At 43.1% G+C, this 18604-nt stretch overlaps 1 protein-coding gene across 2 annotated transcripts in view; it reads left to right on the forward strand.

Moving 5' to 3' along the window:
- LOC111567055 (PDZ domain-containing RING finger protein 4-like) overlaps positions 1–18604 on the forward strand; it is a 123941-nt gene that overhangs the window by 63469 nt on the left and 41868 nt on the right. The window contains exon 1 of one of the 2 annotated variants that reach the window (XM_023267916.3): positions 7505–7919. The exons of the other annotated variant lie outside the window; for it this stretch is intronic. Coding sequence (XP_023123684.2) covers positions 7851–7919 — 69 coding nt within the window. The 5' untranslated portion in view covers positions 7505–7850. Of the gene's footprint in view, positions 1–7504; positions 7920–18604 lie in introns of those variants that run through there. 2 annotated transcript variants of the gene reach the window in all.

The following is an 18604-nucleotide window of genomic DNA, read 5'->3' on the forward strand; positions in this document are numbered from 1 at the left end:
GAATGGATAATAACCTAACCCCCTACTGATCCAACTAGAGGGTGGAAAAAATCCCTTGTGGCCCATATGTACAGGGGGTCCTCAGCTTGCGTTGGAATTTCGTTCCTACAGCGTGATGTAACTCGATTTTCGCCATAAATTGGAACTCACATACTGTGACGTATGTGGCATACAGCCGGTGAATCTAAACAAAGCCGTCTTCCTCGTAAAGCGCCGTGTGACGACGTATTCGTCCGCTCTACTCGCTAACTAGTTCCCACACAAAATTTGTTCTAACGTTGCAAACATTAATGATGGAACAAGACTTTAATAAATTTATGAGAGATGGCGACAAAACCATGAAACACCGTAGGTCGAGGATGTCGTAAACCGAGGACCTGGTGTATAGGAATAATCTGCGGTGATCATCTGAACTGGGTGAGCAGTATGAAGGGCCACGAGGACAGAAAACCAAGAAAGCTAAAAGCTTAGTAGAGCCACTCAGAACTGTTAAGTGACAATAAAAAAAAAAGAGATTTCTTGGTTGACTTCTCACTATGAGTGACTCCTTTCAAATTGCAAATAGCTGTTTCATCCATTGTCAATATAAAAATAACGATTTGTGCAGCCTTAAGGTTGCTCAAAAGCGAACTTGAGCTGTTCACGCCATCCTTTGTTAAATATTTGCATCTTACATTAACAGGAGGTTGGAATCCAGATTGATCAAACAGCTGCTACATGTGTGACTTTGTCTCAACATAACGTTGGGAACGTACATCACTACAGTGCCATTGTGTCCCTAAAATGAGATGACCTGTTGGTGACATTGCCTCTAAAGGTACTGGGGAGGACACAATAAGAGGTTGCAGGTTTTCTGTTTATGCAGGAATCAGCATAAGACTTGAATAGATGGAGCAGAACAGGTTGGTACAGAGTCTAACCCGTTTGCCCTCTGAGCTGATTGTCTGTATAGATCGCTGTTCCCTCTTCAGAAGCACAAAACTCTCATCCACAATCAAAGGTGTATTGACTGTGTATTGACGAGTACTCAGCCAGCAGTGCTCAACGTCTGAAATCAATGACATGCCTGTTGTACACGTTGGCTACTTGTTGTCAATGAGAATTGCCACCTTGAGCTTCTGTGACAATACACAAACTTATTACCCTGCTTCATTTGCTCTTAATATACCTCTTCAGCTTTAAACATAAAAAGATTTATATTGTTAATTCCAGCCTCCACCAGTTATTGGCATTCATATATACACAAAAAGGCAGTAAGTTGGGTTTGTAACAAATCTGTATCATGCAGACTGCTGTTATTCAGAGTGATGGAAAGCTTTCTGCTCTTGCACACCACCAGAGCCATTTTTTCTGAGCACTAAGAAGATGTAAAACAAACACTGGCTGCTACCCGCCTGTCCTCATTCAGCCCTGAAATCCAAGATTACATTTTCTATCTTTGTAGGGCTATCTGAAAACCTAGAAACACCTTGGAACTATGAATTTATTACTGTTTGTCCTTGGTCAAAATATTTATTTTAATTGAAGATGTCCTTTCTTTTTTGATTCTACGTTATCTTACAATCAAGAGGTTTTGCAGTTCATTTTTTAAACCAACCCAGTGGAGGATTGTACAGTACAGCTGGGGATCTCTTTGGTCTTGTTACTGTACGTCAGATAATATAATGAAAAGAGTGCGCACCCAACACGCACAGGGATTGTATCTAAACCACAAATATCATTATACATCTCAGGCAACAAGAGCCGGCAGACCTTATGGACTTCTACTCTGTCTGCTACATCAACTCATACTTTACTGCTAAGCTTTATTTATGCTGGAGTGCTTAATACATTTGGAATTATTACTATTCATCACAGGGTGGCAGGCAGAACTTTAACAACCATCGAGGCTAAACAAAAGTGAACAAACACTCTCACCTTCCTTCCTCTGGAGCTGCAGGGAAGCTTGTGCAGATGCAGTGCAGGATGTCCTGAGGGTGTGCTGCTACACGGGTAGTGTCGGGGTCTCGGTGTCATCTAGCAGTGTAGTGTTTTCATGGCAGCAGTTGGTCCACACACTCTGCAGCCTGGGGATGAAATACAGATTGGAGCATCCAGCAGAGAAGGTAGTGGAAACGTCATGTCTTTCACTCACTGCTTCCCTGATTCTCCTCGTCTCCTGCAGCGTAATGCGTCAAACTGAAGGTTTCCTCTCTGAAAAGGTCACTAGTCTTACACATGTTAAGCTGATGTAGCAGTCACAGCTCATACCTGGTTCCCACGTGATGTTTTCCTAACATGTTGTTGACGTTGGTTATCTAAATGTACTGGAGGAGGTTAACGCACCTAAAGCGTAAAAAGAGTGGTGCTATAGAAAACATTTTGGAAGATGCTTTGTGTAATTTCTTATTTTTTAATCTGTATTAGTTATCTGGAAATTTTAATTACAATACCAATTCAGTCATTGATTAAACCCCTAAAGCCCATTTCTTTGTATCAAAATCCAAAAGTAGAAGTCTTTTTTCCATGAAAATAATCCCTTCCTGTCTCAAAATAGGTTAGATGTAACTCTACATCATTGTTTCATCTGGAATGTACAGGTCTATGACGTCCGCACCTCTATGTACACCCAGCCCTTCCCACTCGCTGCAACTCAAGCACACCAGCTAATATATGGCTCTGCTGAAACACTGTAAAAAACGTTCTACACTACACATCATCAAGTCTCACAGGAAAGATCTTATAGATACATATTGTCGCATTACTGGAAGTGAGGAATCCTGTGTTTTTGGACCCATACTGTGATGCTTCCATTCCAACCGTTTTTGTTCAATCTGCCTCTTTCCCTCAGCTCATAACTTCATAAAAGTTTCATATAAATTGATGGACTACACAGTTAAGTAAAGAGATAAAATAAAAATGTCTGTTTCTGCTTATTCTGTCAATCAAATGCTGAAAAGTCAAAGGGAGTGAATTTTTTTATTATCTCCCAGTATTGTTATCTCAGTCCCGATTCTGATCATGTATATTTCACCTCAACACCAGACCACATCTCTCAGCTGTGATATTGAAGGTGTAGGCAGAAATCACAGCTGAACCACTCACACTTTCATTTCAACCTGAGCCTACGGACAGACATGTTGATTCCGGTCTGCTTTTTTCCCCTCCAAGTTAACCGATGCTTGGCACGCGTCGCCTCCTCAGACGTTTTAAAATCAGAAAAGCTGAAGCTTCCTGTCTGATTAGCACTTCATTTGATCTCCATGCAGACAGGGGATATCAGGGTTAAACCCTTTATCGTGTTCGACGTCTGTGTTGCGTGGTGTGTTACAGTATCTCATGTGCTGCTTTGTGTAGAAGTGAAAGGAAAACTTGGAGGTGGAGTGAAGTCTCTGGGAAGAGGCTTTTTAGCAGGAAAACAACGTTGAAGTTCCTAAGTGTAAAGCAAGAAGCTATTCCCGACACTTTCTTTATTTCTTGCTGAGTTTTGTTAGAAATTACATCTACATAACACTGGCAAGAACATTTTGTGCTTTGCTCATAAGTAACATCTCATTACACATTATTAATGCAGTAAATACACTGGGATTGTTAGCTAAACATTACAGTCACAGGGTCAGTTAATGCAGTAATTCATAATTAATCAGTGTAAATTGCAGGGTTTTAAAATAAAGTCATAGAGGCTTTGTGTGGGCAGAAATATGAGAGTAAATTGCTTTTCAGGCTATGAATTAGATGGCCATTATGCTGATTGCTTCAAAAGGAACGTATCACGTGTTATCATGCGAGGAAGCCTACAGTGTGCTATTTTTATCCATGGTCATGTTCCCACGTGAATTAAAGATTCAAGCCTTTTTAATAATTTAGTGTCATTGAGAAAGATGTTTTGGTTGGCTTCCCACAGTCTGGCTACGCTGGCTTTGAAGCACGCACCTGTGCTTTGTGTGCGTGTGCGTGTGCGTGTGCGTGTGCGTGTGTGTGTGTGGGCACGCTGGACCGATTCCTGTCAAAGCTGTCACTCAAGGAGCGGCCGCCACGATGATTCATTCACAAAAGGCCCCTCATTTAATTACTCTCAAATCGGGTCACATGGATACCCAGGAGAAGCGGCTGCTTTACGGTGGCGGTGGGTGATCAGATCTGAGCCGCGCATCAAATCACAAACCACTCTCAGATCCCCACGGCTCTCCGTTCACGTGAACAGGATTTCAATCTCCAGTGCTCACGCCAGAGAGATTTCCACCCACCTGGAGAGTCAGAGCTGGCCTAATAAACCTGTTTATGTATTAAACACTGTGGGGACACTTGATATTCCTGACAGACATTGCCTTAGACAAGTAATCACAGCAATAACTCCATATTAAATCTCCACCTCTTTTAAGATGTTCTCTTGTTTGTTGTCAAGGTTACCATAAGGAGTGCTGGAATACAGATATCTCTTCCACTAGATTGGGATGATCCCTGTTTTTCTGTCCCAGCTACACCTAAGCCTCATGTCTTTTAAGTTTAATAACACTCAATGTTAAATATCAGCTTCTAAGATGAGCATCCTCTCTCACATAAGCTGCTGCCGATAGCTTTCCTTACAATAGAAGTGATTGGCAGCCGCAACTGTCTAGAAAAGTTGTTGCCAGAATGGAAAATAAATGTTAGTACTTTAAAAGTCATTCAGGTGCAACACATGCAGTGGAATATTGAATTGATCTAACTTTTGTGCTCTGAGTGATGGTCTGCTGTATTTATACCCAGACATGAAATCAATACAAATTCAGTTAGTGGCAGAGCACTGATTATGATTTCATATTCCACTCTAGCAGCATTCTGATCAGTTGTGTTTTTGTTAACTCATTTCAGTGTTTGTGTGTATGTATGCACATTTGTGGGAGAAGACAGACAGAGGAAAAGCCTATGTGAGCATTAGCCAGGAATTCTGGGGGCAAAAAGGGTCTACAAGCAGGCCATATACCTGCATTACACACTTGGCTGAAGGTTATACCTCCTAAATATCAGTTTGTGAGAAATGCAGTTAAAGAAACCCCAAAATGCAGCCATCACAGTGAGGACAAATCGTTTCTGCATTTGCCATGATGTGAGGCCCATTAACTGAGAGAACGAGTAGGACTGAGGGTTCGTTCTACCCGAAGAGGCAAAGGACAGACTGGATGATAAACGACAGCTGGACATGAGGACGGTTGGTAAAGGACACAAGAAGGAGACCGAATCACTGTTCATCAATATGAAATATAGACTTTATACACAATAACTGCTTTCATTTTCCATACAAATGTTCAACGATAAATTTTATTAAGTTTCCCATATTTTTAACCTTAATCGCAACTTCCACAGTCTTTAAGGGACACACAGGAAGACAAATGACACTTCCTGTAGAGATTCACCTTGTTAGAAAGTAAATGGTTTCACTAAATGTAACTATAATGTGGAGATGTTGCCCTCGGGTTGCGTTGGAAATGCAGTCTCAGGTAAATTCACCCTGTCACAGTGCAAAACTCATGACCATAAAGCACGTCAGAAGAGCTTTTATCGGTCTTAATGCACCCTTCAGAGAGCATCACTCAATCTGCATGTGCCATCCAGAGGTGCTGCTTGACCGCAGGCAGGGGCTACTGTATCGGTCTCGCTTCACAGATGATGGGACCATTTGGGTGAACGATGAGCATCTTAACCTTTAGGGGTCACTGAGTGCACCATCACAGACTGATGGTCATCCAGGCCTGTACCCTGAAAACATTTGTACTAATATTTAATACCGTCAGCAGATTCTCTGTAAATTTGTATTTCCATGCCGGGAAGACACAGATGGTTTTCTATTTTCAGTCTCTGCTGACTAAAGGCAACTAGACAGCCAGTGCTTCTTGCTCACAAGCACTTCATAGCTTTGGTCCTTGATATACAATTTCAGAAGACTGCCTCTGACTCACATTTTCTCCACAGTCCATTGTACCGCAAGCAAACACTCTGCACCTCTGTTCATCAAATGCAGTATTCAATTCCCGCTCCCCAGTCTCCCAACAAGATTCTTTCATGTCAAATTGACACTTTAGTGAACAGCACTTCATGGGTTTTTATATTGCCTGGCAACGGCAGAAAACCCACTCCTTGCGGCTTCTTCAGGTTGAGGAGCGGCTGGTCGGGCGAACGGTTTGGATGGTCGAGATGAAGAGGAAGGATGTTGGATGGCATTAATCATAATGGCGATGTAGCTTTCTGTTTGGCTTGCCTCCAGGCAGTGGAGCAAAATTAAAGCCCGGAAAATCGGATTACGGAGTCCCTGGAGGTGGGATGCCCAGTAGCCAGCTGATGAGCGCTCATCTGCTCTTAGCTGTACTCCGCACAGTGCGCTCCGCTGTTGGCTGGGAGGCCAATTTGTTAGCAGTTATTGCTCGTTAGTGTAGCTTCCTGATAGTGGAAAGAGGTTCCATAGCTGAGACAATAGCCAGGGTCTATTGTCTTGCAATTATCGCAGTCTGAGAGAAGGCACCGGTTGATGGATTGTCTCTGAAGTCTCTGGCTTTGCTGATTGCCAATTTGCTGGTAGGACCCCCATTATCAGCAACACCTGTAGCGCCTGAGTTCTAAATATGCAATACGTTGTTTTTGACTTCTCATCACTTGTTGTCTGTCAATTCATATTTCACTTTAAAGAATAGATGGATACTCTACCGCTGCAGTTCATTAACTGCAAGCACTCCTGAAATACTGAATGATATGGTGTAAAGATGAAGAAGAGCCACCCATAATGCTGAAATTCTCATCTCTCCATTATGAGCAGGGCTACAGGTAGCAATTATTGTCGTTATTGATTCAGTGGCCGATTATTTAATCATTTAACTATGAATAGTTGGGGCAATAAAAGGAAGAAAATGGTTAAACATGAGTGATTGTGAGAAAATTCCACACGGTGTTTAAAAAAATGTAGTCAATTATAAAAATGTATCTAAACGATATTAAAGCCATACAAATTAAAGCTATTCTTCATATATTGACAAAAAGGAAGCTGCAAATAAGCAAAAGCTCACCATTTTTCATTATTGATTACTAAAATTGTTCATTAAATTTCTGAGGAAGTGGCAATTTATGAATTAACATTCATTAATTTCACTATTATGGTGTTTACTGCTTGTTTCTCCTTCACCAGTGAGAGTCCAAATTTCCAGAAGATATAAACACTACATGTCCTCATGTCATGAAGCAGATAAACTCTCAGTGAACAGCCTTACATGCAGGTAGGTTAAAGCCTCCTCTGCCTGCAGTGTGCCGTCTCGGTGCAGCCCTGCCCAAGCATCTCCCCGGAGCTGCTCACACAAAGGAGCTTATTGTGTAACTGTGCCTCAGTTTTAACGAAGCGGCGTTCCGGCTCCACCACACTCCTCCCTCTCCCTCAGTCCTCCTCCCTTTCTCCCGCCTTCCTCATGAATATCACAGCGCTCTCCCTCATTATTCATGAGCTGGTTTCGTCGTAGTCATGTGCGCCGAGAGCGAGCGAGAAAAAGGGGGGAGTGTCTCAGCGAACGAGAGTCACAACTGTGGCATGAGTCTGAAACAGAGGCGGAGAGGAGAGAGGAGACACCCCCGGCTGATGCTGAAACGCCTGCTGCTACTTGTACCGCTGCTGAAGCTGCTGTTCACATCTGAACCTTCTTCTTTTACACTCAGCTGGAGCTCTCTGTGCCTCTAAACTGGGCTTGTTTGTGACTGTCTGAATGTGTGAATGGGCTGCCCGAGAGAGAGAGAGATGCTTGCTAAGGAGTGACTGATGAGAACCAGCGCTCCGGTGTGGAGGGTGACCCCCTGTGTCCGTACCACCACTACTCGGGGAGAATTGGACGCCTGGCGTTTCCACGACGACTATAATGGGCTGCAATCTGTGCACTTTACAGAAGCGAGAGGAACACTACAAGCTGCTGTATGAGATTGCACAGGTGAGTACAGGCACGGCTGACTCTGGCATCGATTGCTCGTGTTGTTGTGTGTGTGTGTGTGTGTGTGATTCATTATGCGACCTGTGAGGAGAGCAGTCCTAGTCCAGGAGCCTTGTTGGGAGTATTTCAGGTAGCAGATGGGAAAGGTGTGAATGAGGGATTAATGTATAAAATGAAAGTGAGGCACCGTAATGGAGAGAGCTGCTTCCTACTTGCCAGCAGATGTGTTCTGAGTAATGAGCAGTTGCTTAGAGAGCAGCCCATTCATCCTGCTGGAGGAGCTGTGCTGAGGGAGCAAGTTTTTTTTTTGTTTTTTTTTTTTTAATGGAATAGTAGCGCCCGACTGCTACTACATGGTGCTGTTGTGCCAGTTTCATCCTTGGGTGATGTTCTGAATATGCCATTAAGCGTGAATCGTCTGGGAAAGTTTTCTTTTGGCACTTTGGGTGTCGTTGTCACATTTCAACGTGTTTTACCAGCAGGTGTTTAAGAGAACACTTTATTTAATGTTCTATGTTTCTGCTCAAATGCACTAAAAATTCATACAAACGCTGGAGCATTTGACTGCACCATTCAAGTCAGTTCAATTAAGGAGGGTTTTTTACTTTATGATAGCCTCTTGTGTGGCTACAATTAACATGGTCATTTAGGAAAATAGCAGGCAAATAGGTAGAGGACACTGTCTAATAGACTGAGGGGAAGCCAAACAGATAAACAAGCATTCACCTACCCACCTTCAAACTCTCTCCATCAGCCCTCGTCTTATGACAGGCTAATAACTGTGAAGCTCCGTGTCTCCTGGAAGTGGAGTAGTGCTCATCCCCTCCCCTGCAGTAGCGCCTGCCTTCACGCCACCGTGATCACAGCCTCATTAACCGTTTTATACAACCATCCTGTGCATTAATTAGACGTGAAATGTCTCTCTTTACCCTTGTGAAGTGACGGGGGAGAGAAGAAGACGTGGGGGAGGTAAACTAGTGTGGGTTAACCAGCGCTGCCTGTAGTTTTCAGCTCACGCGCAACTTGAGATGCTGCCAAACTCTGGTGACGGACGTCGTCAGCGGCATCCCGAACCGCATTAATGATCAGAAAAAAGGCGCTGTACTGGACGTGTGCTGCAAGCTTGTAGATCAGCAGCGAAAGGGGTTCACTAATGGTCTGTTTAATATTAGCAAACAGACAGAAGTGTCAGGGGACCCTAAAGGATGAGTAGGGAGCCGCTGCCTCTCCACAGAAGGATCATAAAAATAGTGCTGTCTTGGTGCTTATCTTGGCTTTTGCGCCTCTCTCCCTGCACCAGTTGTTAAGAAATTGTGTTGACTCCTTTTCTCGTGGTTAAGCAGAGAGGATCAGTATCCGCCAAGTGGGCCAGTCTCCAGGGCACCGTCGCCGTTGACAGGAGCTCTCTGCCGTGTCTGTCCACCCACTGATATACTGAGCTGGTTCAGGCACGAGCTGCAACATCAGCACCTACTGTCTGATCACCACTGTGGGAGGGAAGGATGTAGAGTATGAGGATAAAGACTGGGATGGGAATACGGAGTAAGCTGTTAAAGGGTAGAAAGGAGATTACGGAAAGGGAGCAGGTGAGTGTCATTAACACAGGGACAGGGAATAAAGAGGGGAAAGAAGTGGGTTGTTTGGCTCTTTTGTTAATAAGAAACCATAAACCTCATAGTGCACCATCTCATCTGTGCACATGCTCCCACATGTCCTCCGAGACAACAAGACGAGCAGCAGCTCCTTAGCAGCAGCACGGCAAATACCGAAAAACACATCAATACAATGGGTAGAAGAGAAGAGGGACGGGGAGGAGAGTCTCTTCAGGTAGTAGAGCTCTGTTTGCAGCTATACAAGTATGTCACCAGGAGTGTTGTGACAGTGGGAAGCTTTACTCACTGCTCACCCCACCGGCAACCTAATCCTCTTTCTTACATATCGTCTGTCTAGCTTGCTCAGCTTTCACCCTCGCTGCATGTTTTTTTCTCTGTCATCCTCACTCAGTTTGGTGTCTCTTTTTGTTCAGAAACACAAACCCCCAGACACACACACACACACACTCTACTGTGATTATGCAGAGTCGACGAATGTGTGTATGCAAATGAAGTAGAAGTTGCTTGCTGGTGCCACAGCATGACTGACCAGCCTGGTGGCAGGTTGATTTGAAGAGCAGGAGTCAGTCGCAGGGGTTGGTTAGCCACCTTCCTCCCCTTCCCTTCACACCCAGAAACAATTTTGACACTCTCTCTGTCTGCCTGACCCCACAAGCTGTGGGAGATTTATGACTAGCAGGCTCCCTCACTCTCTCCCGCGTTCCCTCTTTCCTCTGTTCTCATGGCTGCGAGTGTTCTGCATGGAAATGTGTTCACCTTTCTCAGCTGGCTTGCAAAGCTATCTCACCGAGCTGACATTTTTTATTTATTGAATCAGCTCTCTTGCCTGGACAAGAGGACACAGGAATCTTCTTGTACCCTTGTTCTTTTTCTCACTTTCCAAAGTTCAAATTTATTTTTCAGCCTACCACTGATGAACACTCCATCCATAGGTCTCTCTTTGTCTTTTTATCTATAGCCTGTCTCTTTTTTGATGCCCTTGATTGCTCTTCTTCTTTGATTACATTCCTTTCGGCCTTTGTTCCTGCTGCTCTCTACTAGATTCTGCTCCACTTAACCTTCCACTGACTGTCTTAAAGAAGAGGTTTTACTTTCATCTTTGTTCGAGGATACTGGAACCTTGTTGAACCTATTGGCCTAAGGTTGAGCATCTCTCACACTCTGGTCAGCGAGACTCTTGCAGTTTGAATTCTGCATCAGGCAGCTGCTCAGACCATTTTTTTGCACACAGTTAGTAACATACTGTAGCTGATTCGCTCTGTGATCTGGCAGGGCTTTATAATTCCCATTGTGTCCGTGAGCTCCCCTCGTGAGTGTCACACATTGTCTGTGCACCACTAAAACCCAGTGATGTGTGGCTTTTTGGAGCCTAATTAGCAAGATGGCAGATGTTGATGAGAAGAGCAATGCAGCGTACAGTGGATCAGAGTTACAATGAGACTTTTGCAGCGTGCATTAATGGTCTATGCTGTCTTTTGACAAAAGCTTTTTGTTTGCAGTGGGGTTGTGATTAAAACAAAAGTCCAAGGATTCCTGCAGTGGGTGTCAAAACTTAGCCACTGGGAAACAGTAGCACCCAGCTGTTCTTAATGTTGCCGGGTAATGAATTTCACCCTTCGTAGCGCAGAGCACAGAACCTCCGTATTTCATTATCTTGTTGTGTAATTTTCCAATGAGCCAGACTTGGTTTTTTCAAAGTTTTGAAAAAAAGCATAGCCAGTTTTATAAGTTTTATTAGGCAAGAGAAGAATCACTCTCCACTGCGTTTGAGAAATAAATGGAAAGCAGCTTCTCAGCTCAATGAGGCACAGCAGTCCGTGATAACTTGCTGATGCATATGAATGAGAATGAGGCACCCGCAGCACACAGACACACACAGACACACACACACACACACACACACACACACACACACACACACACACACGGTTCTCAAGGAAACAAAAACACACTCTTAGTGAATATTCTAACTATAAGACCAGAAACCATGAGTGTGACTGCGCTCAGGAGGCCAACTGTAATGTAATGGAATCTCAGAGTTTAGCAGTGTCACGTTGAGCTGTGTCACCGGGCTGACAGGACGGGACACACAGACGTGACATAAAGCACATCTAGAATTAATTTGTTTCTTGAGCTGAGAGGCAATTCCCAGGAGGTCGGTCCTGCAAAGGGGTGGATGTTCTGTTTTGTGTACCAGCACCAGATGCGAAACCTGTGGACCGGAGACGGTCTAAGGAGGACACAGCTGACTTGCTGCTGCTTCTGCGACACCACTAGCCATGTGTGTAATGGATATGCATTCACTAAAAGGTTGAGGAGCTATCACAACAACCAGACTTGCTGAGAAAAAGGTTGGCAAGCTGCACCGAGCTGCCTGGATCATCACATGCAGAAAGCCTGCACCAGAATTTACATGTGTGTTATCTGCTGAAGCAAGGCCATTACTTTGCATGTAGTGTATAGAGCTGCAGAATGTGAGACGAGTCATTTTAGGGGTCTGGGGATCTGGAAGTAAAAGTTTATTTTCTGGACAACATCCAAAGCTTTAGCTGTCAAGAAACTTTCTCTTTCTCTCTCTCGCTTCTCTAATGAAGAAAGTTGTGCCTAATTAGCTTCACTTTTACTTGTTAGGAAGAAGGCACTTTGTTAGTTTAGGGGAATTTGTTGTCACAGACGTTTAGTCTTGATAACGGTGTTCTTCAAGGAAACACTCTAGGCCCAATTATGTTTTCTACATGCACCTTTGACTTTCACTTTATTGATATTATTATAATTACTACAGGTTTAAGCCTGTGTGCATGAAAATATAAAGAGAGAGGTGACCTTGTTGGTAATTATTTGATAATAGTTTCAGGCGAATACATCATTTTCAGTCCAAGTGTGAGGATCACCTTCTTCTTGTACTGTTTTATCTTTGGAATATCTGCATATTTTGAGGTTTTGATTGTTTCTAGGACATAATAATCTGCATTTTTTGACTTATGACATTTTCATAGACCAATGACCTGACTAATTGAGAAAATAATCAGCAGTTCAATTTCCAAAACCTACTGTAAAATTGGAATACACATTGAAGTGAGATACTTTCAGAGACAGCAACTATCCCACTTTCATGCTTTATGCCTGTATTATGCACCTGTGATGGCTGTGATGGTACATTAAGGCTGTTGAACCTTGCTCTCACCTCCCCACATCTTCAGCACCATCTCCAGACAGTTAGCTACAAATGTTCTCATCCATCTTCTTGTCCCATTATGTTTTTTTGAAAGATGTCCCTCAACCATTAAAATTGATAGGAGTGGAGAAAGAGGGGGAGGAGAGAAAAATGTGCAGCTTGATTGATCTCGTGTCCACCCTGGAAAGATTAGCCTGAAATATAATCTGGGCTTTCAGCGGAGCTTTTTACAATTCCCAAACAATACAAAGGTCCATATTTTTCAGCTGTCATCAGGTTTATAGGCAGGCAGAAACGACAGATGCATACGCACAAACCCCTCTCATGCCTTACCAATATAAAGAAGCATATTTCTGAGTCGGCCCGTTCATCGGCGCTCTTTCTGTGCTTCATCCTGCAGCTTCTAACCAGATGCCTGATCTGTCAGCCAACCGTGTTTGATTACAACACAAAGGAACGTCTGCAAGCTTTGCTGCTGTCTGTCTCGGGGTTTCCAGAGGCTGAAATTGAGATCTAAATACGCTGAAATGATCTTTTTCTACTCAGGCTGTTTACAAAGGAGCATTATTTACCTCCTCACTCTATAGCTCTCCTTTCAGTGTCTAATGCTATTCCCATACTTATCAGGTTGAAGACACTGCAAAGAGTGTTGCATAACCTCTGCCTCTCCAGCAGAGCCGACTTGGTAATTGGAAATTTAATAGTCTGATTTTGTGTAATTCGCACATTCAGTTGCTTGACTGATTCTGTATATCAGATTTCAGTGGCTGGAATTGTTTGTTTTGAAGCACAATGCTTTTCGATGAGGTGAAATGAAAAAGGTAATTACAATCCAGATCACACAGTTTGGGGCAAGGATGTGTAGCGTACTCCTCGGATACAGATGATGTCACATTTGCCACGAGACACGAAGTCAATGGGTTTTTATCAGTCAGTCCACTAAATCTCACCATGGAGGAGCAGAAGGGATTTAAAAGGGAGCTGATGAATTGACCTTTTCCTTTTCATCTGTTTCTTATCTCAGTAAGAACCCAGCTGACCTTTTCAGCCACATATCAAGTCTCTGGACCCTCTCGTCGCCGAGCGGCTCTCCAACCCAACATGGCTCTTCAAAATTAGTTTTATCTCCTGTTTGTGCTTCTGTCGGTACCAATTTCTTTCATCTCGCTCACAGCTATCGCCAAGGAAGAGCCGCACAAACAAGCCATGACATACCGTTTTCCTTAGGGAGCTAAAGCTGTTTATCAGAGAACAAATTTCTCTACATCTCACCGCTGGGTGTCAGATGTGGAGGAACATGTTTTGGCTGCTTGCTGTTTTAAAGGTATTCAGACAAGGGCTGAGATGGGAGGAGATCATCTAATGTAAGAGCGCAGAAACAACAAGAAACCAATTATAGATGCAAACAAAACCCTGGAGGTCATTCTACTCATTCACCTTCCTTTTGTTGTTTCTATCACCTCATTAGCTCTCTGGGATTAAATGCAATCTCGCTCTCTTACTGAGCAAGGCTCGCTTTGGAAGATGAGTATGACATCAGCATGGCGTCATCTGTGAGCAATCCTTGTCTTAGTGCATGTTCAACTTTCACATTTTCATCAAGATCAAAGGCTGTCAACTTCAGTCAGACGAGAGGGGCAGACGAGAAAATGAACTACATGTCTGAGTATCTCGATGGCAATCCCCAGTGAACCAGAGCATCTATTTAATGAATTGAGCCCAGTGTAAGATGACTCAGTTGCTGTGTGTGTGTGTGTGTGTGTGTGCGTGTGGGCGTGCGTGCGTGTGTCAAGTGCAGGGAAACTGTATGTTTCTGTGGCTTGGGGGAAATAAAATATTTTCCAGCCCTAGCCTTTTTTTGTTTGTTGCCGTATTCCTGACAGTAAGCAAAGGACAAAGGAGGCATAATTTTCTGCCCTCCTTTTGTTATTACTCATGACTTGATAAGTCAGAATATGACATTATGCATTTCAAAGCAGCAATTCTTTTCTTTGCACACAGGGAACTCTACTGTGTAGAAGCATTACTGTTTATGAAAACATCAGCATCTGTGTGTGTAGGAATGAGTGTGTGTGTGTCTCTTTCTAAATTGGTTTGTGTCTGTGCCTGATTGCTGCATGTGTGTTTATGTGTGTGTGTGTGTGTGTGTGTTGTATGCTAATGTGTGTGTCTATATTTGTGTGCTGGCTTTTACGCGAGACTTTGGACTGTTAAATTATGCTCTCAACTTCTGTGTGTGTGTCTGTGTATTATGTGTAGAGTGCGAACAGACCTGACAGCTTGTGCTTTTCACTACAAACATTGGGGAAAACAAAGAGCTATGGGATACACATAGGGGGCTGTGCATCTGCATCCAGGGTGCCTCTTAGCTGATTATCTGTGTTTAAGCAGACAGAAGGGCCCTCATTAATTTATTGCCATTCATGAGGATGAATCTTCCCCTCTCCTTCCAATTAGCGGGGATTGTATGCTGGGATGGATTCCAGCTTGAAACACAGTCTTTACATGCACATTCTGTGTAGAAATCTGAATATAGAAATCTCTGAATTGGAAAATCAGTTGACACTTGTATGGGTATATTGATTTATTTATAGTGTCTCAGCACATGTAGAGTTAGAGTGATGGGTTTTGCTACATCTAGGGAAATTATCACCACTACAGTAGCCTTTACGTACATGCTGCTACCAGTTCCTAGCATCGAGGCACTGCTGTGCTTGTCATCACCACTGACATTGTCCTCACAGCTCTGCATTTATTTCAATTCATTAAGGTGAACAAATACATTCAGACAGACAAAAAGGGGCACTTTGGGGATGCAATTAAGAGTTTTCCCTATCTTCCATTCTTGTGTCTAGTCAATGAAAATAAAATGGCAACCCCTGGGGAGGTACTACTGTCAGTCAAATCCGATCAAACCACACCCAAACAATCCAGATGAAGATCGGTAAATGTTAAAAAAAATGAGTTTTTTTTCTAAATTTAACTTGGATTGCTGAGGATTCCATAAAATACAGAGAAATGACTTCAAATTATTGTTGCTTAAACTTCTTGACTATAACTGAGTGTTGAAATAATGTAACATACTACAGCTGGCTTAAGGCTGGGTAAAATAAAGGAAAAATGTAATGTAAAATAATTATATCAATGCTGATTGCAATTAACAGTATTCATCTGTTGCAGTATGTTCTACATCAGACAAAATGTGTGAAAGAAAGCCTTCAGCAACTCATTTTGTCACAAAATATGTTCATATCATCATGATACAATACCACTGAGAGTTGGTATTGGCTGATGTAGAATTATCAGAGCTCTAGATGACTTCATCAAAGAATGGAAAATGGCACAATGCATTGTCTTCATTAAATTTAATGTGAATCATCTGTATTTTTCTGGGTGTGTTCAGTGCTGCTGCTTCTAGATGGTGACAAAATCGAGGTCCTCTTTTTGCTGCTGGTGAAATAAGAGGACCTGACAGTATACACATGCTTTCTCTTATCTATATCATATAATGCGTTCAGCGTCCAGTGTTCCCCCTTCCGGTCATAAAGTATCAGCTGCTACATCGCTGGTGACGTTTGGAGAAATCAGAAGGTGTCAGGGCAGAGGCTGCCTGCATCATCTGTAGTCGATAAAAAGAAGTGACAAAGCCTTGAATTCTTGCGATGGACGCTTTCATCGACGGACCTTTTTCACTCTTTGTCGTCCTTTTGCTCTCCTGCTCTCCGTTTCTATCATTGCTCTTACTTTTGTACTTCAACCTCTGCATGACTCCTGTGAGTCTGAAGATGTGGATTGTCTGTGACAGGTGTGTTTGTGTGTGCCTGCAGATACTCGTGCATGTGTGAGAGAACGACTGACGGCGGCAGAGGTCAGGCGATCAGTCCGTGTACGTGTGCTGGGGGTGGAGGAGGGGGGACGGCGCTGGGGGTGTCAGGGTGACACAAAGCCCCCGGGTGAGGCAGCCATGCTGGGTGTCACACCACAGGTCAGCGGGCACCCCCTGCAGCTCCCATGATAAGCCCGGCCTGACAGCCATTTGATGGGAAGGGTGACACGCTCCGCAGCTCGCATGGCCGGGCTCTGGGGAGGAAAGCGATAAAAAGCTCCATGAATGCATCCAACAGCTATTCTTAAGGCCTCAAATCCAAAGAAGACTTGAAATATGAGGGGTCAATCATATCCGTTATTATTAGCCAGAGTTCAGTAGCTAAAAAACAAACCCACAGCTGTGTGTGTGTTTTAATAAAGGTGAGGTGGTCTGTTTTCAGATTGCAGTGTGGTGAGTGCTTAAGTCCACTGTGGCAGACCATGCCGAGGCTTTATTGTTGCTGCCGCTGTCACACTGACACACTGACACAGTTACAAAGGCCTCGCTTTTAATGAGCTGCATTTGCAATGAGAACATCGCAGGCTTTGTGAAAACTCGAGCCTTTCACGAATGAAATCAATGTCTGATCAACGTGGGGTGAGTGAAAATGTCATTTAATTGGATTGTAAAATCTATTTAAAAGTCCACTTGCATTAGAAATTTGCGTAAGGGGGTTAATTGATTTAGATGAGATGTCTCATATGGAAGAGACAGTTAAATGCTAATCTCCATATGATGCCATATGAAGCCAAATAAAAGTGCAGTATTAAAATTCAGGCACACTTCATTTTATACGTGCCAATATGAGCATGTGAGAGAGAGAAAACTATTTTTGCAGCATAACACATTGTTGTGAAACAGCAGCTAGCAGAAGTTCACAGTAGGAAGTAGATGCAATCTTTGTGAGGTTGGACGGCGACCGTGTTTTCTCCCCCGCAGCACTGCAGTCAACCCAGCACCTCCTACACAACCCAGATCCTCTCACACTCAGGCCTACTTTCTCAGTCTCAACACTAGCAGGCAAACTGACAGAAGGGAGGACTGAAGGGGGGCGGGCACCTGCGTTATCCGTTTCCTTGTCATGCAAAAACAAAGTTGCTCCCAAAGATGAATTAAATAAAGACTGGAGCTACTGTAACCTCACTATGGAGCTTTAGATTGCGTGGATACTATCTAGTATTTGGTTGTTGTATATAACTGGCATTAGTTCAGATTAGGAAGAAACTGCCTGCCAAGAGCCATTTTTTGCTTGCCAGGATAGTTCATGGGCAAATTTCAACATTTGTTAATAACATAGTGGACCTTTCCATATTGAACGTGGCCCCGTTATCCTTTTGGGTTAAGCCTCATCAGGACCGATGTGTAGGCTCTGTTTTGTCCTGCAGGGAGGCCTGGTTTCCCTACTTGGGGTCAAGTTAGTCTCCTATTTGGCAAACTCAGTTTGAATCAGCCTTAACCCTCTAAACCCCAACAATGGTTTTAACTGTATTTAGTTATTTTTTTTAAATAAAACTCCCAAATGAATATCACATCCAGAAACTGTAAATACAGGAACAATAATCAGGTTTTCAGTTTTCTCCCAGTCCTGAAAGTAATCCTCTGTGACATGCTATTGTGTCAGAAAACTTTGGTTATGTTTTAAATTATGATATATTGTCAGTAACACTTTATTCTACATGCCTCATTTATAAGTTTGCCAAAAAATAACCTTTGTACTAACCAAACGCTGTTAAAATAATTCTGCTCCATGACTGAACAGGCTGAACAGCAAGGTGTGATAACACACAGCAAATCGGTGATAAGCATGGAAAGAAATTAGAAATTCAATTTTAAAAATATCTATAGTATGTAGAGTTCATTATTGGCAGCACTTTGGAGAATCAAGATTCATTCATCTTTTTGCATTTTAACTTTGTTTACTGTACTGAACACTTCTTAGTTCCCTCTTCGTCTAGGCATGGTCGTGTTGTTTCCACAGAGGAGCAGGACTTTATATCGCAGTGCAAAATGAGTCCACACTGTGTCAAAA

Source organism: Amphiprion ocellaris, chromosome 3, assembly GCF_022539595.1.
Source record: "Amphiprion ocellaris isolate individual 3 ecotype Okinawa chromosome 3, ASM2253959v1, whole genome shotgun sequence".
Classification (NCBI taxonomy): domain Eukaryota; kingdom Metazoa; phylum Chordata; class Actinopteri; family Pomacentridae; genus Amphiprion; species Amphiprion ocellaris.